This window comes from Hibiscus syriacus, unplaced genomic scaffold (assembly GCF_006381635.1).
Source record: "Hibiscus syriacus cultivar Baekdansim isolate YM2019G1 unplaced genomic scaffold, ASM638163v2 tig00110418_pilon, whole genome shotgun sequence".
Lineage (NCBI taxonomy): Eukaryota > Viridiplantae > Streptophyta > Magnoliopsida > Malvales > Malvaceae > Hibiscus > Hibiscus syriacus.
In genome coordinates, this window is record NW_024062730.1 from 1,450,140 (window position 1) to 1,477,005 (window position 26,866).

Below are 26,866 nucleotides of genomic sequence, written 5' to 3' on the forward strand. Positions count from 1 at the left end.
CTGCAAGAAAGACAAGATGGAGCGCAACAAATCAAGGGCATGCGAGGACTCCGAAGAAGAAGAAGAAATAAAGGGAATCATTGAAATAATTCTATCATGCATTAATTATATTGTTTTCATGTAGATAAGGTTAATCCTGAAAATTCGTCCCCCTGGGGATACCTCTTTTATGAAGACTTCCATGTATGAGATGATGAACGGCTTTGTTTCATTTATCCCTTCAAATATATGTATATATACCCCTTGTTGTCCCCTTTTGAGCCTATAGTAATTTTCTTCGGATTCAACCCAAACCAAGGATCACCCTCCACACTGGAGGGCAAAGGTGAATAACTTCTGCTCGCACGGGTGAAGATTATCAGTCCGGATTTTGCTACAGAAGAAAGTCATGACACCATGAGGCAGACCAAATACAAAGCGCTCTAAGATCAAATTGAGCTGACATCATAAAGAGAAAGAAGAGAAATATAGAAAGAGAAAAAGAAAAGATAAAAAAAATGAAATGAAAAAGAAAATAAAAAAGGAAAAGAAAGAGAAAATGAGAAAATGAGAAAAATGAAAAAAAGAATGAAAGAAAATCGATCAAACACCTCAAGAAGAGTGGTTCAAACATTTCAATTTTATTCACCCGAAGATCGTGAAACATTGAGAAAAAAGAAGAAGAAGAGAATATGCACGAGCAGATTCAAATCAGGCAGAGCAAGGTTGAAGACAGCAGAACAAATTGATCCTTGGTTTGATAACCCTTAAACACTTGTTTGAGCCTATTTATCCTTTTCTTTCATAACCGTGAGCCATAGCCTACGTTACGTGCCTGAAAAGTCCCTTCTAATCATACATGGATTTCTAAGTGGAGAGACTATCTTCAGATTTCAATCCGCCCCATCAGGGTTAATTTTATTTGTAAATAATTCTTTTAAAATCTTTAATGCATGATAGGAAGAACAATAAAATGAGGGTTCAAGACGTAAAATTTTAGATCAAGTCTTGAAACCAAAGGAGAATTCGAGTTGAAAACCTGAAAAGGCAACTCGAACACAAAGATTGTCGACCATTGTACAAAAGGATGATCTTATACATCTCTTGATAAAGCATCTCACAGTCCAAAAGCGCTCACGAAGACTGAGAACCAGTGAACATTTCCAGAAGAGAAGCAAAATGGTTGCCTCATCACATCAATAAAACACCAGGATCAAGGATGCAGGAAGCTAACCTGAAACACATTACCTTCCCAAGTTAGCCTAAGCCTTTTGTCAGTATTAATCTTTACTCTTTTCAAATGTATATAATTTTTGAAGGATTAAAAGAGAATTTGCCTTATTTGATATTTATTGAACTCTTGTTTTACAATTTGTTTTGATTGCGAGCCTGAAGAAAATGACAGTATTTTTGAAATTTCTTCATAATTTTTTTCACATTCCCTAAAAATAAGAGAAGGGATAAAAACATTTTCAAACAGGACAAGTTTCAAACGTGAAAAGTCCTTGCAGCTGGAGAGGCTCATTATGCCTCTATTGGAAGAAAGAGAATAAGCGGGGCCATAACATGAAGCATTCCGCGACCTTGAAGCAGAAGGTCTAAGAGAACAGAATGGATGAAGATAAGAGCTTTTAGCATTTCCAGATGACGTTGTCAATAACCCATCAAGGAGTAGATGCTCGCCATATTTGAAAGGGGCACATATCTCAGTCCGAATGAAAATGCAAGACATTTGTTAGAAGGGTTGATCACTTCTTAAGTAGCACGAAGAAATGCCCTCAAACTATTTGACAACACTACTGTGTAGTGACACCAGAATGAGAACATTCAAGTTGTGATATGTTGGGGCACGAATGAACCCACATAATTTTGAAATGACAAGATCCAGACGAAGAAGACATTGAGAATGAGCCTTACAAATTGAGGTGTTGGCATTTTGAAGGCCCGTATCAATATAAGATAATGTTGCGGCACAAGTGACAACATGTTTCAACTGGAGGTATTAATGTGGGGCATCTTTGGAAACCTATGAAGTCCTGTGGCAAGATCATTTAATTGGACAAATAGTTTCCAATGAGATAGAAAAATACGAAGAAGAAAAATGGATAAACTATGACAGTGGAGTTTACCATAAATGATCATTTTGTCCATTATCAATTGCATTATTCTGGTGATTGCACGTGCATTAAGGTTGGCGAGCCTAAGCATCCCACTTTAATCTCCATTGAATTTTGGTATCATTGTAATATCGTACGAAAACTCTGAATGCTATGAAGAGCTTCTCCAGTTGAAAGATATAAGCATAAGCCACATGAAAAGATGAATATGTTGTCAAATGTTTTACGAACCAGTAAATATGGTGTAGAACCAGTGTTGCGGTCATGTGTTGTTTCTGCTACCAAGATGAAGGTTGTTTTCTACAACAACCCCAAGGTTAAAAGGAGAAGTGAGGAAGTTTTCTTCCAGCTGAAAAGGCGATGGAATGTTAAACATCAAGAAACTAGTGGAGCCAACTAAGGTTCATTGATGAGTTGTTGTTAACCTCTCGGCAAGAAATAGTATAAACAAGCCTTATTTGATTAAATGTGAGGAACAGAAGATTTGATCTGATCCTCTTGGCGTCGTGTTTCAAGAGTCAAATCAGAATGGACGCAACTTTCCTTTTGATCTTTGTGGGGTTTGGCGCAGTCATATACATAGTCTCCGAGAATGGGGCAATACATTTATGCTTCTAACCATAGCAAGAAGTCGAGAGAGAAAATGATTTCTCCAAAATGAAGACAGAAGACAAAGGCGAAAAGAGGATAAAAGAAGATCAGATGGCTCTTCAAAGATGCAAGTTGGAAACTATGAGTTGTTACACGAGCATATGAAGTATACCCTTAACAGAATGATCAAATAGAAGAAGACCGAGCTCACCACTTTGGAGTCAAGTGAAGATTGATTCAACATTTATGCATTCATGATAACATCATTTGCATAAAAGAAAATGCATTACACTGATACGTTGAATTGCATTCGTGTTTCTTGCATAAATACATGATTTTGACAGATCTTCCGGCGCAAAGAGAAGATGCAGAATGTTAAAATCCCAATGATCGAAAGGAATATTTTAAACCTCAAATGCAAAGTGTTAAAGAGGCATACCCGGAAAAACAGAGAGGTCTAATCCATAGAAGGAGCATTGCTTTGAAGTGAAGGCCATCAGATGTAGAAGAAAAACGAAGATTTTCGTGTATGAAGAAAGACTTGCACACATGAGATTGGAGCAAAGTCAATCTTAAGCCTTCACCGAAGAGAAGTGAAGCAAACCATCTGAAGCCTTCACTGGAGAATAGTGAAGCAAACCATCCTAAGCCTTCACCGGAGAATAGTGAAGCAAACCATCTGAAGCCTTCACCGGAGAATAGTGAAGCAATCAATCTGAAGCCTTCACCGGAGAATAGTGAAGCAAACCATCATAAGTCTTCACCAGAGAGTAGTGAAGCAAACCATCTTAAGTCTTCACCAAAAAGTAGTGAAGCAGATCCATTTTAAGCCTTCTCAGAAGAGTGTTGGAACAAACCATCCGACCATCAGATGTAGGAGAAAAAGAAAAAGTTTTCAAGTACAAAGAAGCTGATCAAGTGATTAAAAGGAAACATGTTCGAGGAGTCATTAACCGATTCAAGGTCCCAGAAAGGGAGAGGTTCAAATGGCAGTCAAGTCAAGAAAGACTCTCGTATTCAATTGTGGCGAGACAAGCTCTCACAAGAGAAATGATTTCGAAAAGATTCTCTTAAATTCTAAATTTTTGAGTATAATGTTTTTCAAATCTTCAAGCATACATTAATGATTGATAATGTTTGATTTTCAGGTTCGACCTTTAAAGCAAATCAAACTCAAGCCTTCACAATAAAGTAGTGAAGCAAATGAAGATTATTTGAGTTCCATACTCCCTAGAGAAAGAGGGAGCGAACCCGTTTGAAGAGATGTCTGAGTTCCATACTCCCTAGAGAAAGAGGGAGCGAACCCGTATGAAGATATCCGAGTTCCATACTCCTTAATGAAAGAAGGAGCGAACCCGTTTGAAGATGTTCGAGTTCTATACTCTTTAAAGAGAGAAGGAGCGAACCCGTAAGAAGAAGATTTTTGAGTTCTATACTCCCTGAAGAAAGAGGGAGCGAACCCAGTTGAAGATGTTCGAGTTCTATACTCCCTAAAGAAAGAGGGAGCGAACCCGTTTGAAGATGTTCGAGTTCTATACTCCTTAAAGAAAGAAGGAGCGAACCCGTTTGAAGATGTTCGAGTTCTATACTCCTTAAAGAAAGAAGGAGCGAACTAGTTTGAAGAGATGTTCAAGTTCTATACTCCCTAGAGAAAGGGGGAGCGAACCCGTTTGAAGAATATGTCTGAGTTCCATACTCCCTAGAGAAATAGGGAGTGAACCCATTTGTTGAAGATTGTTCGAGTCTTATACTCTCTGAAGAAATAGGGGGCAGACGCGATCGTTGAAGATTGTTTGAGTCTTATACTCTTTGAAGATATAGGGGGCAGACACGATCGTTGAAGATTGTTCGAGTCTTATACTCTCTAAAGAAATAGGGGGCAGATGCGATTGATGAAGATTGTGGGTCTTATACTCTCTGAAGATATAGGGGGCAGACACGATCGTGGAAGCAATAGGGAGCGAACCTGTTTTTAGAAGATTCTTTTCAAGACTCACCCTGAAATAGCAGTGAAGCAAACCATCCATAAGACCTTCGGGTAGGATGTTTTCACAAGAATTTGAAAATGAAAAAATGATGTTTTAAGAAGATGAAATTTTTGAAAACAAAGAATGCGATTTTCAAAATTTCATGATTTGTAAGTCCTTCGGGCCATCAGTAAGTCTTTCGAGCGTGATGAATAAATCCTTCGGGTCATCCATAAGACCTTCGGGCAAGATGTTTTTCACCAGGATAATACGTTATCCGAGCCGTTTTTAGTTTATTTCATAATGGTGTCGGAGCAAACCATCAGATCATCAGATGTGGGATGAAATCGAAGATTCTCGGGTACGAAGCAACGGAGCAATCGATTAAAAGGGCTTATGCACGTGAGATGAAGACAAAAGTCAAGAAGAAGATTGAAAAAGGAAAAATGACGCTGCAATCGGACAAAATTAGGTCATTAATTGTCTTTGCTACATTCTTGTGTTTACAACAACGAGCAAAGAGGGGCAGCTGTAATACCCTAATTTTGTCCGGGCCATTAAATTTTCTTGAAGATGTTCGATAATTAATTTGGCGATAATCATGCTTAAATGAAGATCTATTTCAAGTGATGAAGCGTGGAAGTTTGAGTTTGGAAGTTTTGGTGCTCAATTGGAATTGTAACCGTATATGGAAAATGAGACACAAATTAAGATCCAAAATCCAAATTAAATGTCTAGTGTCCCTTTACATCGAACCCAAACTAAATTAAAACACTAGACTAGCTAGACCCAAATAATTACGGTCCAAATTACATATAGCCCAAGACCCAACCTAAGTTTAAGGCCCGATTCAGCAGCTTGATCCAGACCCAGTTGCAACTCGACCCGGTCACCAGCAGCCTCACGTGAGGCTCCTTTGCCCATACGAGCACCAAGCCCGAGCTCCAGCAGCCCATGCTCCCATGTTTTACCCCCCGCGTGAATCACACAACCGAGACATCACTCTGCCCGAGCGCACAACACCCGCTGCTGTCTCTCGTGCGCCCATGTAGACCACTGCACCCGATCAGATAGAGCTCGGTTCCTCATTCCCACTAGCACCACGCCCGAGCATTCCTCGGCTCCCACATACTTTTGCACCCATGTGAAGCACTGCAACCGAGCATCCCTCGTGAAGACCCTTGCCATCAGCTGCCCATGCTCCACGAGCACACCAACCAGGGCTGTCACCCATGTTTTGCTGGCTCCACTCCCCGAGTGGCCATCATCCAGCAGTCAACAGACAAGGGGAGGGGACCGATGTTGTTGCCTCTGCCACCCATACTCTGCACCATCGAAGACATCAAATGGAACCATTAACGAGGAATATAAAAATAGTAATGAGGAATCAGGTATGAAAAATCCAGAGCAAAACAGGACAGAGGGTCACGGGCAGCGGGGGAGGACAGAACGAAAAAAAAAACCAACAAGGGAGAGGGGGGCAGATTAAAGGCAACAATAGACAGCAAACACCGAGGCCCTTCGAAACAGAAATCATCAACAATAGGGGAATCTTCTTTTACAAAATGAAAAATAGAGAAACGAGGTAAAGATGAGAGTTTTGCTCCCAATTTTCGATTCAAGCAGTGTAAGCCAAGGGTATTATTCCCTTCATTTTTGAATGAACGAAAAGGAAATCAATAGAACCAATTCAAATCAGAGGTATCTCAATTAATCTTTTGTCTTTTTTTACATGCATGTTCTTAATTCTAAAAAGAAAAAAAATAAAAACAGTAGGGGGACGAGACATTTTACCTCGTTGTTGGTCCCTCGTCGGAGCCCAGGTTACCGTTGAATCACGAGTCAGAGCGTCTAGAGGGAACAGTGTTGGTTTGATTCCGAGAGAGGCTGGCTTAAGGTTATCTTGTTAGTAAGTTTTAGCCTTGGTCGAATAGAGAAGGGTTTAGGCTCAGTTCAGGGTTGGTTTTAGTAGGTTCCTCCCCCACGGTCTAGGTGGTTATCGGGGTGAAGATGGCCACCAAGGCCTGGTGGCCAGCCGACGGTGTTGATTGATGAAGGCGATGTCTCGGTTGAACCATATGGAGAAAGAGAGTAGATATGGGATGAGAGGAGCGACTCCTTGGTGAGGGAGAAGAGAAGAGAACGGCTGATGGGGTAGATGAGGGTTAGGTTTAGTCAAAAGTAGGTTTTATATTAGGCTTTTAGGATTAATTCCTTTAAGGTCACTACGATTTTGCCCATATTTTCGTTTTGGTCATGGAATCGAGTCTTGTTTGTTAGTAATTTGGACTTCATCTTTTATGCACATTTGATTTTAGTCCCAAATGTTAGTGCATGTTAGTTTTTCGTATATTATTTATTAATTAGATAATTTTTAATATTGTATGTTAACCTCGTGTGCATGACCCGATGTCGTTACATAATCAGATTAAGGGTAATATTCTTTTAATTTAAAATTGTCGTAATGGCTTCTCCTAACTTACTAGAGAGTTGTTTTGGTAATTTTAAATTAAAATTGTATCCCATCAGTAACACCTAATTAAATTTGGATTAATCACTTTAAAATTTGGGAATGAAAGAAAAAGAAATATTCGATTATTTAAATTATTTGAGAAAAGATCGTTAGAACTCACCTAAAGATCTGGTCTCAATATTTCTAAATAATCGAATATCATTTATCTTTCTAATGACTTGGAAATTTTAAATCAACATATTTTGTTGCTTTTCAATGTTACAAATTTGCATTTTTGTTGTTTAAAGGGATCATTAATCAAATTAAATTTGAACTTGTGAAATTCGTTGCAAAGACATTAATTAATCGACTAGGTACCGATTTAGGGCGTTGTGGGGGTGCTAATCCTTCCCCACACGTAACCGACTCCCGAACTCGGATTTTGGTAACGTAGACCGTAAATTTGTCGTTTTAATTAAAATTAATTTTTATTTAAAATGACAACGTTTTTGGGTGCCCAATCACACCCTAATCAAAGATTGGTGGCGACTCCTCGAACCATATGTTTTTATCGTAAAAGGAATTCCAAATTTTCGAAACGAGAGGTTTTCTAAAATTGCATTGTTTTTAATTAAAATTTAATTGAAAAGAGAATAATTAAAGATGATGCGGTTTTCAAAATCTCGCCCCCACCCCGTCCCATTAAAAATCGTTTCGACAGCCTGAAAAGACTAATTAGGTTGAAATTGTTATAGAAATTAAGATAATGATATTTTAAATATGTTAAAGTATAAGGTTAAGGAGTATACTAACATTTGTATGTTATGTCTACTTAATGGGTAATTTGTATATCGGAACCAAGTTCCTGAATCAAGTAAAGCCAAAGGCAAAGGCCAAGTTCTGGAGTAGCAAATTGTGAATTTGGAATATCAAAGCAAGGCAATCCAGGTGAGTCTTTTAATAGTAAGTATGCGAGATGAAGAACATTCAAATTAGAATGCTTTAAATTTTCATATGTTTTATATTGTTGATTATGTTATCTTAATATGAATGGAAAGAATATTATGAATGAGCTTTGGAGTATTAACTGCTCTAAATCGAAACATAATTAAAATGCATGAAAGGATGCATGAAGGCATTAACGGATGCCATAACTAAAATGCATGAAAGGATGCATGAAGGTATGAACGAATGCAATAACTAAAATACATGAAATGATGTATGAAGGCATGAACAGATACCATAACTAAAATGCATGAAATGATGCATGAAGGCATGAACGGATGCCATAACTAAAATGCATGAAATGATGCATTAAGGCATGAAAGGATGTGGGATATAATTAAAGTTAATGAACTAAAATGAAGTATGTGGGATATATTAAAGGTTTTTATGAGGATAATATGACCAAAATTTGGTCATAATAAGAAGGACTCAACTAGCTTCTATGGATGTTCTAATTTAGTTTGATGTCAAACAACTATGAGATACTTATATATCCATTAATGTTCTTTACTATATTGTATCTCACTAAGTAATTACTTAACGTGTGTTGTTTCTCACGCGTAGGAAAAAGTAAAGATTAGTCGAGTAAGGAGAGCTTTTGTAGCGGTGGTGATCATCAACTAAGGTGGACTTATCCGTGACACCAAGACAATCTTGTTTATTTTGGAAAAACTTTGTTGGCATGTAATCACGATATTTAAATGTTTTATCTTTAATCAAGTAGAACTTATAACAGTTGAAATCAATGGTTTGTTTTATGTTATAATATTATGGTTATATATATATAATGTGACACCTATATCTCGTGTACAGAAGGGTATACTGGGAATGAGTGTTACAAATAGCCCATGGTACATTACTGAGAACTTAAGGTATGTGAGTGCATTGAGGTTATGCACAAATGTTGTCACCACAGCTCATATAAATTGCACCAAAGTGCCGCGTAGAAACTGCACCGAAGTGCCACATAGAAATGTCTCGAAGGACCACATAGTATTGTCCTAAAGATCCGCATAGAAATGTCCCGAAGGACCACATAGAATTGTCCCGAAGGACCGCGTAGAACCTTTGACTCTTGGCATACCAATTATACCCTCAACTCGCTTTACCACTTATATCATTTATTGTATCTTATGTCACATAGACAAGTAATCACGTAGGTCATGTCATATGACTTATATCTTATTCTCATATATTCACATAGATCATATAACACATAGAATAATATATAACACATAGCTCATGTATAACAGTGCATATAACATATAAGTATACGCATGTACTCATGTACACATAGAAATCATATCAACAATAGACTTGTATTAATGAAATCATGCAATCACACATTGAAAATAGACTCATCGCAAGTCTTCTTTCCATTTGATCATATTTCTTAGTAGCATGCACTCATCTTAGCCTCACTTAGTCCAATCAACACTTATAACTCGTTATCTCTCTCTTGCTCAATCTTATCTTGTTGACTAGTCCAATACTTGCTTGTGTTCTATATCTACACAAATATACGATTGACATAAATATCAGAATTCATATCACTATAATCAATTCTTACTAATATAAGCTAAACAAAGCACTTAATTTCACAAATTCCATATGAATAGTATCGGTTCCTAAGGACAATACCGATACTTCTTTACTTATAGTATCGATACTATACTTCAGTATCGATACCCATTCTCGGTTCTGGAATTTTATCTCTGAAAATGGTATCGATACTTATAACCTGGTATTGATACCTTTGGTATGGATACTACTACTTCGGTATCGATACTCATTGAATAATTCCTCAACTTTTGACTTATGGTATCGATATTGTTCATCCAATATCGATACCCAGACCCAATTATCACACTTTCAATTTGAAGTATCAATACTATTCATCTAGTACCGATACCCTATGCCCATAACTTATTCGTTTCAACTCGAAATTTGACCAAAACTACCTAAAACCTTCCACTATGACTTCCTTTCAAGCCTTCAAACTTAACTACACTTATAACATTCAACTTATATTACTCTAACACACTTAATTATCCAAATTCCCATAATATCACTTGAAACTAAGAATCTTACCAAACTTTCAACATGCTCTAAATCTATTTCTAACACTTTAGATTTCTTATTTTAGCTTATGACAAGTCAAATTTTACTTCAAAATTCATTTACTAACTATTTCTCAACAATTCACTTAAAAACCCTTTATGTTTAATCCCTCATAACTTGTAATTCTCTCAGTTTCTATTTCTCTTTAAGCTTTCTTAAGCTTTCCTAATACTCCAAGAATCAAAACTACTCATAACTTACAAGAAATAACCAACTGAAAACATTCTTACCTTAGCTATGGAACTCACGGTGGGGGAAGGAAGAAATGATGAAGAATGATTCTAGATTCCTTTCATTTTTCTCCCTTTCCCCTACTCCACGTGTAATATAATATACCCTAAATGAATTTTAATCTCATTCTTACTAAAAGACCTTTTTGTCCTTCTATCTTTCCATCTTTGCTAATTAACCTACACCAATAATTTCAAATTAACTCCGTAAACTTTTCAATTTATCTAATTTGATCACAAAATATTAAAATCTTACAATTTGTTCACTAACCCAATTTTTGGGATGTTACAGGGGAACTCAATAGAAATCTAGAAACATGATAGGATGCTACCATCCGAAGAGGATCTAGAGTTAACCTACAAAAAGGAACTCAAACAAAAATTAGAAAACAGGATGGGGATATACCCTCCAAAAATGATCTTGAGACCTCCGTAGATAATCTTAATGCAAAAATTATACCAGCTAACATATAATGTATAATACAACAACATTTAGGAATTACATATGCTTGCACAATATATATAACAAAGAAACAAAACACAATATAAAAAGTAAGCATATAGTACATATTAAGGAACACACCTATACCAGTTAAATGATACTAGGTAAGCCCTAGGCATTTCTCGATTCATCATACTATGTATTGCGGAATGAGAACCTAACAACAAGGTACTACCTTGTAAGCACTAACAACATATCTCATAGGAATAAACAAGTAACTTATTTAACAACACTTATGCGTACCTCAAGTCGAATAAGTAGAGTTGAATTGAGTTGAACGGTGATTGTCCAGATCTACTAAAGAATGGTGCAAAGATACATTATCACCTTCAGAGCACAACATCAAAGGGTAAGTCCTTAAATTCTAGAGTTTACTTAACATAATTATAACATAGTGCAATAAATGACACAAAATGGGACTTTTGGATTAGAATTTGGTAAAACGGACTCAAGTAGTCTAAAAACATAAAAAAATATTCAATGAAAAAGCCAATGACCAACGATAAAAGTCAATGATAAATGATTAACAATCAATGGTCAAAGTCAACGAGTCAAAGTGGTTTGATCCAGTTTGAGTATACGGTTTGGTTCGGGTCAGGGGTTCATACCACTTCGATTGGTTAGTAGGAAATTCATTTTCACACGTGCAACGACGACACATATGGCATGTGAGACGACCTCTAATGGTCGAACTATTCTTTCCATATTTACATTTTAGAGTACCATGAATCTCTTATTGAGGTTGATTTAGGACCGAGAACAACTAAGAGGTGACAATAAATAAACAAAAAAAGACTATTTTTTCCTTCATAATGCTCAAACAACGTGACGGAAAGAGTGAGGCTAGACCCGATCGAACCAAAACAAGGTGGATAATGTATTGATGTCAACGGTGCACTCCACGACAGCTCGACGACGGGCAATTATAAGAATAACCGAAAATGAGAGGTGATGGAGAGATATGTCAAATGCAATTGAAATTTTAAAATAAGGAAAAGAAAACCAATTAAAAAAAGGATATTTAAATACCTTAACTTGGGATAATTATAGAAGAAGTCCCTGCACTTATAGGGACCTTAGAAAATGATCCCAAAATTTAAAATACTTACAATTAACTCTATTTTGGGGTGTGACAATTTAATTTATTTAAATATTTTCTCACGTACAAATTAAACGATTTTAGTAATTAAAATATAATTATTGTTATTCTTAGAAGTATTAAATTCTAGCATAACATCAACAAAATTATAGAGAATATTTCAAACAAATATCATCTGTAATAAATAACTATATTTTTTAATTAATTATAGATACAATATTTATTTATTTCAACAATTGGCAGCGTCGCCTTTTCTTTCGCTCATTTATCCTCCCAGACATTTTCTATTGAATATTTTCCCATCGACGACCTTCAGCCAAACCCTTATTTTCTCTCTGCCTTGCCACTGCTGCATTTCCTCTTATTTTGATCCCTTCTCTCCCCTCCTCTCTTCTCTCTTACTATTCTTTACCCATTTTACTCTTAGTATTATTATATAGATTTATGCTTTCCATTCAACTCCAGCGAATCCACACCTCTTGGTCAAATCGGTAAGTTTTTTCATCATTTTCTAAGTTAGTATTCAATGACCCAGATTTTATTACTTCCGATATTTTTCTCAATTGATAGGCTATTGGACTTTATGATATTCATGTAAGGCTTACCTTGGAATTATTTGTGAATATTTTGAGTCCATTGAAGATCATGTTTAATGTTGCTTATCATTATTTGTTTTTTCTTTTGCACGTATTTTTCATTGTTTAAATTGATTAAATCTTTTATAGATTATGAATTAATCTTGTACATGATTCATCGATATAGGGCTTTGTCGTTCAAGAAAATGGAACTTTAGATGAGAGGGATTGGTTCGATAAGTTCAATGCTGCTAGACTCTGGTGAATATTCTATTTTTTGTAATGTGAAGTGTTAGTGCTTGCGTTTGGAGATTGGGTATTAAGTGGTCGAGTTCATGCTTGATTTGGGATTTTAATGAAGTTAAATTGTGACTCTTTTTATATCAATCGTTATTTTTCAATAATTTCAAGCTCTTTATATCAGGTTAACTTTGATGTCTTATTTTATTGTATATGCAGAGTACATTGGTTTACCAAATTTCGTATTCTTCATTTCCATGCCGGACACATGTTCTTAGCTTAAAGTATATTGTGTTAGTCAGAAGAAAATGATGTCTGAAGATGCTGGACAGATGTTGGTCATTTATGACGATCCTTCAGATCAACGGTCTTTGTCTTTAGATGAAACAAGTAGCACAGAGGAATCACCTGAAGAAACCCGACTTTCTCTGGAAACCACTAACGATGCCATTCCATATATCGGGCAAAGATTTGCAACTCATGATGCGGCATATGAATTTTATAGTGAATATGCAAAGCGATGTGGCTTTTCGATCCGTCGTCATCGCACAGAAGGAAAGGATGGGGTTGGAAAAGGGCTTACAAGACGTTATTTTGTCTGTCACCGTGCAGGAAATACACCTGTCAAGACCTTAAATGATAGTAAACCCCAAAGAAACAGGAAATCATCGAGATGTGGATGCCAAGCTTACTTGCGGATAAGCAAAGTAACAGACTTAGGAGCTGCAGAATGGCGTATCACAGGTTTTGTGAACCACCACAATCATGAACTTTTGGAACCAAATCAAGTTCGGTTCCTTCCTGCATATCGAACCATGTCAGATGCAGATAAGAACCGGATCCTTATGTTTGCCAAAACAGGAATCTCAGTACAGCAAATGATGAGGCTGATGGAACTTGAGAAGTGTGTGGAGCCAGGATATCTACCCTTCACTGAGAAGGATGTGAGAAATTTGGTTCAGTCATTCAGAAAATCATATCAAGAAGATGAAAACATAGATTTGTTAAGAATGTGTCGAAACAATAAGGAGAAGGACCCCTACTTCAAATTTGAGTATACACTTGATTCAAACAACAGGCTAGAAAACATTGCTTGGTCATATGCATCATCAATCCGGTCATATGATATCTATGGTGATGCTGTGGTGTTTGACACGACTCATCGTTTGACGGCATTCGACATGCCACTTGGGATATGGGTTGGAGTGAATAATTATGGCATGCCTTGCTTTTTTGGGTGCGTGCTTTTACGAGAAGAAAATTTGAGGTCATTTTCATGGGCCTTAAAGGTAATATAATATTTTTTTATATAGCTTTTTTCAGTCTATCAGATTGCATAGCTTATGGTTCCCAGTTTTCTGCCAGGCAGGTAAAGAGGGAAGGGAAACAATAATTCATTCAAATGAATGATTTAGTGTATTGGATAGACTAACAGAGTGCTGATAGGTTTACACAAGATGAAGACTTTTTTCTTTCTTCTAATTGTAGAGGGTTCCTTTCCTCTGTTGGGAGTATGGAAAAAAAAATCTATAGTATACAAGGATTGGTGAGTTCATATGCTCTATCACAACTGCAAAATGTTAGGCCATTTTGAGCATGAACCTACCTAATTTATACGCATTCAATTTTCATAAAATCAGGATTGGATGCAGGAACTTTCTGCAGTGACAAAGGGAGGATGGGTTGTAAGAACATTATTTTAATGAAAGTTTTCTTGTACAAAATATATATACACACATACATGATCTTTACCCTTATATTCTCATGGCTCTCAAATTTGCTACTGTTCCTTCTTTGTCTTGCTACTCTCCGGCCTCCCCGAATGGTTTTCCCTTTCTTCTTTATGGTTTTTGTTAGGGGCTTGCTAAATCGGTGTCTTTCTATTGTTCTTTTATGTGAAAGGCATTCTTAGGTTTCATGAATGGGAAGGCACCGCAGACGATATTAACTGACCAAAATATGTGTCTCAAAGAAGCCATAGCCATTGAACTGCCTACAACTAAACATGCACTCTGTATATGGATGATTGTGGCAAAATTTCCATCCTGGTTTAATGCTGTTTTGGGGGAGCGCTACAACGAGTGGAAGGCTGCGTTTTATCGACTCTACAATTTAGAGTCAATTGAGGATTTTGTATTGGGCTGGAGGGATATGGTCAACTCTTTTGGGTTACATACTAACAGACATATTGCCAACTTGTTTGCATTACGCTCGCAATGGGCTTTGCCATGCTTGAGAAGTCATTTTTTTGCTGGAATGACTACAACTGACCACTCGAAGGCAATCAATTCTTTCATTCAAAGGTTTTTAAATGCACAGACTCGGCTTGCACACTTTGTGGAACAAGTATGCTCTCTATCTATAATTTCCTTCAAAACCAATTGTGATATTTTATTGAATCTCCACTCATGATTCCTGAAGCACGTGCATCTAGAGTTTTCATTTAGCTGTTCCTCGAGGTATAGGAAAGAAATTGATTGTTTTAGGATATCAGAATATCTGTGTTAGTAAGTAGGCTTGTACAAACTTTTATTTGTCAAGTTGCCAGCCATTGCTTCTTTAATCAAGGTGGGAAGTAATGCTTCTCCTCTGTGTACCCTGAATCTGATTGACATGTAAAACTATTGCTCTTTGAAACATGGATAATGTTATCCATTAAACTTAAAGCCATCTTCATTATCACCTTAAGCTGAGCTTTACTCCATTTTATGTCTACCCGGTTTTAACCAAAGGAAAAAATTGTAGTAGAGAATTTTCAAGGTGTAGAAAAGCAATGAAATTTGTAAGAACACCTTTCGGAATTTATATCCAATTTGTTCTTTCTTTATTGTTACTGTTTATCTACATGATTAAACACTAAGAAGTCTACATTAAGATAATAGAGCCTAGATTAGATGCAGTTTGATCGACTTGCATCAATCTGAACTTATTTCTGATTCAGCAGTTAGGATTAAGATTTCTTTGTAAGTAAGCCTGTCAAGTTTATTTAACCATGCTTTTATCAGTTGATGGGTTCAAATCTTCCCCGGGGTAACCTTGGGCTTGGAAGACGATCTCTTCCAATTAACGTATAAACCTGAACCTCATGCTGCTAAATTAAATTTGATTATCTTGTCATTTCGCACCGTCATCATGGTGGGGTTGGAAATTGGCTTCTATTTGGGATCAGCATTTATCTTGACACCTATTTTCTTTTTTGTGACTGTGGTACTTGTTTTTGCTTGTAATGCATCAAAAATGTGGTTGGCTCCCTTTTTAATCCAACTTTGCAATCAGGTTGCTGTTGCTGTGGATTTTAAAGATCAAGCAGCAGAACAACAGACAATGCAGCAGAACCTTCAAAACATTTGCCTAAAAACTGGAGCTCCTATGGAATCTCATGCTGCCTCTATCCTCACTCCTTTCGCCTTCTCGAAGCTTCAAGAACAACTAGTTTTAGCTGCTCACTATGCATCATTTCAGATGGATGATGGTTTTCTTATAAGACATCATACAAAACTCGAGGGAGGACGAAAAGTGTATTGGGTTCCTCAAGAAGGCATTATAAGTTGCAGCTGCCATCAGTTTGAGTTCTCAGGAATTCTTTGCCGTCATGCCCTTCGAGTTCTCTCCACGGGAAATTGCTTTCAGATTCCAGACAGATATCTTCCTTTGCGCTGGAGAAGGATCAACACATCACCCACAAAGCTTCTACAAGGTTCTTCCAGTGATCACGCTGAGCGGATTCAGTTGTTGCAGAGTAAGGTATCAACACTTGTAGCCGAATCCGCCAAATCAAAGGAGAGGTTGGATATGGCTATGGAACAAGTCTCCATTCTTTTATCTCACGTAAGAGAGCTGCCGGTTACATCACAAGGTGCGTCTGATATTTCCCCTATTCGTAGAAATCTTTAAAGACTCTGCCGGTTACATCACAAGGTGCTTCTAATATTTAATATTTCCCCTATTCATAGAAATCTTTAAAGACCCTAACTCGGAACAATTAGTGCAGAAAGGCAAGATGAGAAATTTCGACTAAAAAGAAGGGAGGGGGGAATCAGATTGAGGTTAGAAATGCAAGAGTTGATGAATGGTTCAGCATTTGCAAACTAATTTTGTAATTATGTAATGCAATCAAGATATACAAGTTGCACTCCATAGGCATAGTTGTTGCCTGTTCCTTTTAATGTTTTGCTTGCTTATACTTTGGTCAAAAAAAGGGAGGGGATGTTCTTGGTGTGTAAAATATTTACAGACAAGGCCGCTTATTTTGTGCTGTATGAAATTCATGGTAATTTTAGGGTGAAATGGGTGAGAAAAAAGAAGAGAAAATTACCCATTTTGCTTTTGCTCTCATTGCATAACAAGAAATTGTTCAAAATGGACTTTAATTCTTTCTTTTGTAAGGCAACTGAATAGTTTAGGTCAATAATCAAATGTATTATTTTTGTTGCGCGCTTAAATGCATTTAAATTAACGTCCTCTTTATAATAAAAAAAACATATCCTCCTATAGATCTTAATTGAGTTAAGATTTAATCGATAAACACATGAGATGCGCATCTCATTGGGTTATTATTATTTTGGTATAACCACTTATATCTGATCTGTTGATCGATTAATCTATATTAGATATTAAAGAGGCAAGGGCGATTTTTTCAATTCAGTTTACTTCATTCTTAATCATTAGGATTCGAATTCCTGATCTTACTTAAATGATCTAATGTCTCATCATACTATACCAACTGATCGTTGGTATTTATTATTATTATTATCATTAAATAAAATATTTAAAAAATATTTCAAGAATTGTATAACCAAAATATGTTTTAACACATTTATTTTTTAAAAAGGAAAAAAAGGTAAGAGAGAAATTAACAATCGTATAGACTATTGACAAAAGAGAGGAGCAACAATGGAAGAGGGAAAGGTTTAAAATATTTAAAATACTTTTATAAAATTATTGTAGATAAATAATTTAATTTTTTTTAAATCGAATCATGCCGATAAACAATAGATATACGGCTAAAATATTAAGCTAAGTAGAATTTAAGATTTAATCTATAATTTTATACATTATAAATTAAATGTTAAATGTTTTATCAAGAGGATTGATTTAAGTGGTAAGCAGTTTGATATCACTTAAGTAAGGTCTTATGTTCGAATTTTTGTATATGAAAAAAATCCCTGTTGAAAGACTCATCCAAAACCAAGTTTGCGACGTGAGTCGATCAGGATTAATCACGGCGATACTTTGAAACTAGGAGGACAACAAAAAAAAAAGTTAAATGTTTTATGTTTTCTTGATTTAAAAATTTTAATTCAATTATTATTATTATTGTGAATACTTTTATAAAAATGAACAATTTTAATATATTTATTCTTTTGTCACATTCAATCGTATGTTACGTCATACGAGAGTAGTTTAACAATGAAAATAGAAATTTTATTCAAACTAAAAAATAAAGGAAATTAGTTTTTTTATAATTTAACCGTGCAGTTGTATAATTTAAATAAAATTCAAAGTACAATATTATAATTGATAAAATTAAAAGTTCAATTGTATAAATGGTATAATATCTAAAGTTCGGTAATATCTATAGTTTACTCTTACACTTTTTATTTACTTTAAGTATGGGACTAAATCTCAAACAATGTTAATGTACAGGGAGTGATTACATATTTTATCTTAAATATACTGATTTGTATATGAGAAAACATTTAGAAAAGAAAAAAAAATCCTATAAACCTAAGTCCTCAAAAATTAAAGGGGGAAAAAGGTTATTGTCGGAGAGACGAAAAAGGCGAGGAGATGGCGACGACGGTTGTGAAGAGCGCTTTGCAGCGATCCGTGAGAGAGGTCTCCGTACTTTGTTGAGGGGCCTCAAGGATGAAGGCCTCACGTTCGTAATCCCACTCTCTTCCCTTCTTTCCATTGCGATTTCTGTAAACGTCTCTTAATTATTCGATTAAAAGTGTGAACAACCCCCTTTTTTTTTACATTATTTTTCTATCTGTGATTCATCATTTTTACTGATTATTCCTTTTCTTTCCCTTCAGGAAATGCTTCTTGGATGGAAACCTTCTGTACGTCAGATTCTCTTTCATAATAATCTCCGGTTCTTTTTTACTTGGGACGTTATAATTAAAAGCTCGTTTCATTTGGAAAAAAAAAGGGGGAATTAGGAGGTTGTTGAAATTGAAATTTTAGATAATTTCTAAATAGAATATGTTGTATGTTACCAGAATATAATTTGAATTCGGCATTCCATTTCTTTTGTTTTGTTTTCTCGAGATTTGAATGAATAGAAAACCTGAAACTTTAGCAAAACATGACTGTAAATCCGCTTGATTTGGGGGTGGGGTGGGGGAGGGGAATGGATCTGGAAATATTATCCAGCTTCAGTGAGATGTTTCTGATTTAAATAATGATTCTAAAATCTACTACTTGCAAAGACATTCAGTGGCTTCTGGGCAAGGATAAAGGGAGAAAAGATTTTGTAATTAGAAACTGATTCACAGATAAACAATGTTAATAATTTTGAGCTATTAAGTGTTTAGAAATCTTAAGATTTAAACCCCAACTCCCTTGGGTCTAATCCATTGACAGGAGGAAACAATTTTCCACTTTTTTATTTTTATTGGTTGTGTGGAAGTTTTGAGCATAGACTTGAATTCAAGTTAGGAAACGAGTGGTATCTGCAGTTTTAGTGATTTTTTCAATGGCACTAAATAAAATTGCCATGGATTTTGCTTCCTTTTAATTAGGATATAGTTTGCCTACGCATACCACTTATTGCCTAACTTGAATTCAAGGTTCTGATCTTAAACCTGCATGGCATTTTCGTGACAAAGCTAATAGATTTCTAACTAATCTCTTTGATTTTCTGGTCTCATACGACATGTTTGTTTGCTGCAATGCAAAGTCAAGAAGCATTGCTTGTGAGTTATAACCAATGGGCCATGAATGTCATATGCAATTTTTATGCTAATTGCTTTCTTTACCTTTATGGTGGCAAATGAATAGGGCGTAATTGTGAGGGAAGGCTATCTAATCTAGATATCTTCTGTTGGTTCCAGGAAGTTGTGAAACTGGAGTAGAAAAATATTTTCAGTCCATTGTTTTTTTTTAAGATAAAAAAGAGGATGCACTTGGCCTTCTGTGAAGATTATGTTCTCTTAATATTTGATAGTTAGCCTGCTGCTAATTGTGTCGTTTCTAATTATGAGAGCAAACTATATAGGGGATTTTGTTTTCTCATATGGGCTTGACACGCATCTTCCTATAGATTAGTTGCATTTTTTTTTCACTTTTCCTATTTTTACCATTTTTTCTATATATTGTGTTTACAATAAAGGATTTTTCTTTTTTATCTGATTCGTCCAGCTCTTCAAACCTCGGGAGTTCTGGAATCACCTTCTGTTAGATCTAAATAATGCACAAGTCTGAATTTAATTTCGGATATGCATATCATTGTTATTTATTTCGTCTGTGATAATAAATTGACTGGTTAATCCAGGCAAACCAAAATCCACGGCATTGAAGCAACACTTGTGGGTGTTGATAAATTCGGCAATAAGTATTATGAGTAGCTCGGAGATACACAAATTGGTTAGATTTCCTCCCTTTTTTATATGTACATGTTGAAGATGCCAGAAGGAAAATTAGGTGATTTTAAGTCTGCATGCTCGAGCTTTTAAGTACGCAAAATGCACAAGATTTTCCCTTCAGCTGTATTTTTGATATTGTTGTTTTTCATATTTCCTTGCCTTGCATGCATATGGATGTATTTACTTATTACAATCAACTATGTGCAACAATAACCACTGCCACTATGAATGTACCTTACAAGATCGCAGTGCTTTGATTTATGGTTATTACCGACATATACCATTCATGGCATTTGTAGGAAGACACAGGTGGGTTGAATATGCGAAAAAGAATCGTTATGATGCTTCTCAGGTACCGCCGGAATGGCATGGTTGGCTTCACTGCATAACCGATCACGCTGGTGATGAGGCAAGTCTCGATTTCACTATGTTGCCTTACACACATATATGTATTTGCAGCTTTTGATGCTAAAACCCAAGAGGTATGGGGTTGAGCACAAGGAAAATTTATCTGGCCAAGGTAGCGAGTTTATCTACCATTCGAAAGGGCACGCGCTTAACCCGGGCCAGAGAGACTGGACAAGGTACCAATCATGGCAACTAACCAAGACAGAGTAGTCCGAGGAACCAACCAACCTCTTGAGTTTGCAAGTTCTGGGATGTTTGACTTTGTTTTTGATGAATAATATTGTGTTCGTCTTAAAGAATAGCTTTTGCTGCAAACTATCAACTTGATATTTGGGTGTTGTCAATAAATTTCAGATCATCATCTGATATTGTTGAATTTTAATCTGAATTGATGTTTTAGTTTGTGTTCTAGAGTGAGGATATGGTAAGATTGTAAAAATTCAGACCGGATTGGTCGGTTCAACCATACAAGTTAAACCGGAAAATTAAAAAGTTGATTGGAACCAGTAAAAACTGCAAAGCAGAAACTTGGAATTTTGTATTATTTATTTATTTTTAACAAAAAGGTTTTTAAAATACGTTTTGGTTTATTCTCATTCTTCTTTTGATATATTTTTTCTTTTTTTCTTTTCTTTTTATTAATATCTTCTATGTTTTTCGGCCTCAATTATTAATTTATTTATACAAGACTGTCCAAACAGAAAGGGTTGGGCCCACGAGCCCAAACCAAGAAATTTCCAAAATTTGGAGTGGGTCCAATATAAAGGAGCTACGATCACTTTAAAATAAAAGGTAAATCACACTCTTTTATCACTGAACTTTAATCAGTTTTCTATTTTAGTCATTTATCTTTAAAACATTTCAATTTCATCATTACAATTTTGAATTACAGCTACTTCAGTCCTTCAAACATTAAATATAAAACAATACGGTGATGAGGCATGCTATATATTGATGCGAATGTCACATATTGTCCATCTATTTTTTTTTCTTTTTTTCATTTTCATTTCTTCTCAATAAAAACAAAATTTTTGTTTTACCTTTATGTATCTTCTTCATTAAAATAATCATTTTTTAGTATTTTATTTGATCACTTCAGATACAAGTGAACTTATTTCATTATCTTCAATTACTATATGAATTTATTTTTTAAAAAAACTCCCTTTATAATCCTTTAAATTTAACTCTAAATCTAAAAAATAACTCTAACCTACAATCTTCGTCATTCGTTCAAGATCAAAATATATTTTCTGTCTCCTCCTTATGTACCTTCTATTGTTGAGATTTGGACAAAAATTATTCTCTAGTATAAGAAAATAAAAAGGAATCAAAATATTTAATTATTGTTAACGACAGTTAACTTGAGGTGACCAAATTTTATTTAAATAAACATGTAAGTGACCATATCTTATGTATTTTGAAATCAGTGACCAGTAGAGGATAAAACTTAAAGATAAGTGATCAACCGTGTAGTTAAACCTAAAATAAAAGATTAAACACTTTAAAGTTGAGTGGCGAAGTACAAACGAGTTTTAGGTTTTGGTAGACAGAAAAAGAAAATAATGGCGAAGTGTTTCAACGTAGTTCAGAAGCAGAAGAGAGCACAAAGAGCGGAGAGAAAAAGAGCAACCCATGGCGACCCTTCAACTAAGAAGCTTAAGAACAAATCTCAATCGCTCTCCATCTCTGGCAAGCGTAAACGCAAGCTTCTCAAAAAATGGCGCAGGGTATGATTCACTTGCTCCAATGGCTTCCCACGGAAATATATTTTTTTCTTCTATATTGAATCTGTTCTTTGCTTTAATGGATTCTTTTATTTCTCTTTGGAAATAATCATCTGGGTTTTTTATGGTAATGACTAATAGGATCAAAAAGAAGTTATAGAAAAGGGGTTGGTGACTATGGAAGATGTGGAGATGGTGGCTGCTGAAGGTATTTTAATTTTATTTTTTCATTTTAGTGTTTGATTTCTCGACTGTTCTGTTCTTCAAAAACTGCAATTATTCTTCTAAATTATCATTTGAGTTGGGTGTTGATTGATAAACTGAATTTAAATACTTAAGCTTAAATTCTTAAAGATGTTTGATGTATTTACCTTATAATTACTATGCAATTAAGCAGCTCATAAGTGGATCCTTACATAATTTGGTGTTGTGCTTGGATAATCGCTAGCTAAATGATCCTGGAAATTTGGTTTTACTGTTTTAACTTTTAAGAAAAGCTATCTGAAGGTCAGTTTAATGGTTGACCATTACCTCTGGTTTGCATTTTAAATCCCATTATGTTTGCTTAATACAGGTACATCTCAAGATGCCAACAACAAGGCACCAACAAAATTCCACATGAAGAAGAATTTGAAGCTCAATTGTGTTAAGCGAAAAGGTTAGATAGCTTATCCTCTGAAATGCAGCATTCTCTCTTTGTATGTTATCCGGATTTTGGGTACTTGTTGGATAGGGGTTTGTTTCCAACATGGATAGAGGGAAATTGTCTAAAATTTAGACTCCACGAGTATGATTACTTGGATGTCATCCGACTTATTTAAATGTATCTGAACCTTAGGTTCTAAACCCTAAACAGGACATATAACATCAATACAACCCTGCTTGTAGAATTTTTTTCGGGGGATCATATCCATTATCTATGTGTCCATGGTGCCCTTTATGAATTTTAGTTTAGGGTTGAGTTTCTTTTTCCGAACAAATATTCATGGAACATAATTCATTCATTGTAAATACAGGTAAAAAGAAGGTTTCTAAGCCTGCCAATGAAGCTTCAGTGGATTCCATGGTAGAATAAGTTTTGATGAAGGAAACCAACATTACTCTGGGGGACTTGGCTTCGTACGATATTGTCTTGGAATCAACTTGGCAAGGATATTTGATAGGCTAATGCTTGTTTTATTTATATATTTTGTGGTAACATCTATGTTCTGCATACAATTGTTCTAACCAGTTGATAGTAACGAGTTAAACTTGTTGGATTTTAATCATTGAACTGAAATGTTTTTATTTATTTATTTATTTATTTATTTATTTTATAATAGAAAAATAAACATCACTCAAATATTTTTTGATTTAACTCTTGGGGAGTTTAAAAATTATGATTAATCATAATCTTTTTAATTGACCCTAATCTTAATCTTAAAGTTGGATTTGGCTCGACTCATATTGTATTTGGTTTCTGTTTATTTGAAATTTAGAATGTCAAACTGAACGCAGTTACAAAAATTTTATAAAAAAAGCTTGATGTACCAATAAGAGATGCCTAACTATTTTGCACCCACAAGTTACTATATTATATGCCAATAATGAGTAAAAAAGGGAATCTTGATCTCTTTAGAAGTCTTGAATTTGAGGTTTTGAATTTGAACGGTGTTGTTTGTAAGATTATCTTGTTAATAGGTTAAGTTCTAAACTGATTCTATCTTGTTATTACCCTAGACCATTCGATACGTATATGTATAATTACACATTTAATATGTTTAGTTAATAATTATAATTACTTTTCATTAAGGAAAGGTGAAATTAAACTAAGTACATGTTAAGTGCATAATTAATTTGTAATGCCTCGAATCCTGAGTTAGAAGTTTTGGGCTAACCCGAGATGGGCCTTGGATTAATTTCTAGCTTGTGGGAAGGTTTGACCCAAGTTGAAGTGAATTTGGGCTTGAATTTAGCCCAATAGTGAGCAAAGAGAGTGTTTTTTTAATATGCAGGATTAGAGGGACCAAAGAAACAATTATACCCTTATTCAAAAATAAAGTTGAATTCCATTAAAATTGGGTGATATCACTGTCTGAGCAAGCCTCTCTTTTTCTTCATTGCCTTTGTCTTCTTCCAAGCTTTCATCCTTTGTTCTTCTTTTTCTTCCTTCAAGTAAGATAGTTAAAGGAGGTAACTTGGTAGCCTTTCAACCCTAGCTCAGCAACACAAGGTATTAAACAAATTTAGCATCTTTAGAGCTTTCATTTGAGCCCTAAACTCCACCTTTTCACTATGGGAATGGAGAACAAGTTTTGTGGGGTTTAAGAGTTTTCAAGATTTCAGCCCGTTTTCAATAATATGTAGGCTTAAGAAGTGTTCTTGTTACCTTCTTAACCATTTTATTCAGCTAGTAATACATCCTTTTATGTTTGTCTAGAGAGAGATTGGAGAAAGCTCCAAGGCTAAGGGGAAGGAGAAACTCACCTTGGGTCGAGCTTTTGACATTTCCTGTCACACCCCAATTTACGGGTTAAAATTTCATATGATATTTATAGAAGTAGTTTGATTAAAATGTTGGGTTAACAAAGAATTTTGAAAAAGATTAAGGACTTTAAGTATAATTTTACCTTTTTAGGGTTTAGTTTTTCTAGAATTCACGTGAATTCTATCTATCATTGATGTGAATTTATTATTTTATCCAAAATGTTTAGAACCATAAATTGATGAGATTTTTTTATAATATTCATTTTTAAATCTGGGAACATTTGGTCTGTTCTAAAAACTCCATTATATACAATAATTTTTGTAATGGTAATGGACATGCCAACTTTTCTGCAATCTTTACAGCAACATGAAATCTTGTTGAATTCATGTCGCTTGTTCTTCTCATTTTTGGTCATCGTCTTCATCGTCTTGATTCATCCAACTGGCAAAAGAAAACTAATTTTATCGCTGTCGCCGTCGAAACTGCCTATCATCGGAAATCTCTACTACAACGGTCGCTACCTCATCGCTCACTCCATGTCTTATCTCGACGATTCGGCCCTCTCATGTCGTTCCACTTCGGCAATGTCCCCGTACTCGTCGTGTCCTCCGTCGAAGTTGCCCGTGAGATCACCAAAACTCATGATCTCACATTCGTAAACAGACCAAACGCAGCTTCTTGCATATACTTCTATACGAATACAAAGACGTCGCGTCCGCACGTTACTGTAAATATTGGAGGCAGATGAGAAGTATATGCGTATTAAATATTCTAAGTAACAAAAAGGGTTCAATCTTATCGGGCTATAAGAGAAGAAGAAACAACTCTAAGTTCTGTGGTGGTCATGGTTACCAACAAGCAAACCGGGGTGGTTGAGGCTGTGGAGGAAGATGATCAGGGGTGGATCATGACAAAAATTCAGGGGTTGTACAAAAAAATTCTTATAAATTTTTTTAGGAGTTGCACAATATTAAAGGTGACACTTGTATTAATTAAAAAAAATTAACACTAAGTAGATAATTTTATTGTATAAATTTTTTTTATAAGAATTTATCTAAAATATAGAGATTCTATCTAAAAATCATAAAAAATATATATAAAAATATTAAAATAATATCATTTGATCAATGTTCCTAATAATTTGAGAGATTATATGGACTATCCCTGGTAACCCCTAGGTCCGCCCCTGAAGATGATGGAGCTGCTAACGGTGGCTCTGTTACGGTTACTATTACTGCCCCGTCAAAACCCAAGAAAGGATAAGTGGTATTGCCTTTTAAGAGAGACAAAACGAGATCCAGGAGATTCTTGGAAATTTAAAAATCAAGGGAAAACAAAAAGGAATGTGATATGAAGATAAAGGAAAAAGGGGTTATGATTTCAATATGAAAAATCACGTGGGTTTTGGTGAAAAGTTAATAAAGGATGAAGGCTAAATCATAATATGGGTCATCCAATTTTGGTGAGAATTCAACCTTGTCTTCTAGTTCTATATAGTTATTAATGTTGTCTAATGGTTTGAATAAGATTTATTTTGGTCACTTACCTTGGTAGCTAAGTATTAAATTGGCCTTTGAGTTTTTAATTTTGTCATTTATGTCCCTCTATTATAGAAATGATTTATAATAAGTTATTTTTATGGTGACAGAAATTTATTTGGATTCAAATTCAAATTTTAGATGGTGTGGGATCGTGAGAGAAAGAATTGGAAGCTCGAAAGTCAAAATTTTCGAAAAATCATATTTTATGTTTTTTGACGTACTGAATCCGAATCCGAAGTCTGTTTCGTCAAATTCAAAC

General features: G+C 35.2%; 2 protein-coding genes and 1 pseudogene across 3 annotated transcripts; all 3 read left to right on the plus strand.

The window, feature by feature from the left end:
- Window positions 1-12,355: 12,355 nt before the first annotated feature.
- LOC120124325 (protein FAR1-RELATED SEQUENCE 11-like) lies at window positions 12,356-17,041 on the plus strand. Of its 2 annotated transcripts, XM_039143030.1 has the most exons (6): window positions 12,356-12,554; window positions 12,826-12,899; window positions 13,098-14,167; window positions 14,781-15,224; window positions 16,155-16,734; window positions 16,870-17,041. In XM_039143030.1, exons 3-6 carry the CDS (start codon window positions 13,187-13,189, stop codon window positions 16,968-16,970), a joined length of 2,106 nt encoding a protein of 701 aa, XP_038998961.1. In that variant the 5' UTR covers window positions 12,356-12,554; window positions 12,826-12,899; window positions 13,098-13,186; the 3' UTR covers window positions 16,971-17,041. The 2 variants fall into 2 exon arrangements, with proteins under 2 accessions (XP_038998961.1, XP_038998960.1); XM_039143029.1 differs by lacking the exon at window positions 12,826-12,899.
- Window positions 17,042-18,653: 1,612 nt separating this feature from the next.
- LOC120124333 lies at window positions 18,654-21,278 on the plus strand (annotated as a pseudogene).
- Window positions 21,279-22,399: 1,121 nt separating this feature from the next.
- LOC120124334 lies at window positions 22,400-23,872 on the plus strand. Its single transcript, XM_039143037.1, has 4 exons — window positions 22,400-22,602; window positions 22,741-22,807; window positions 23,174-23,257; window positions 23,616-23,872. The coding sequence occupies exons 1-4, from the start codon at window positions 22,438-22,440 to the stop codon at window positions 23,672-23,674; spliced, it is 375 nt and encodes a 124-aa protein (XP_038998968.1). The 5' UTR covers window positions 22,400-22,437; the 3' UTR covers window positions 23,675-23,872.
- Window positions 23,873-26,866: the final 2,994 nt, after the last annotated feature.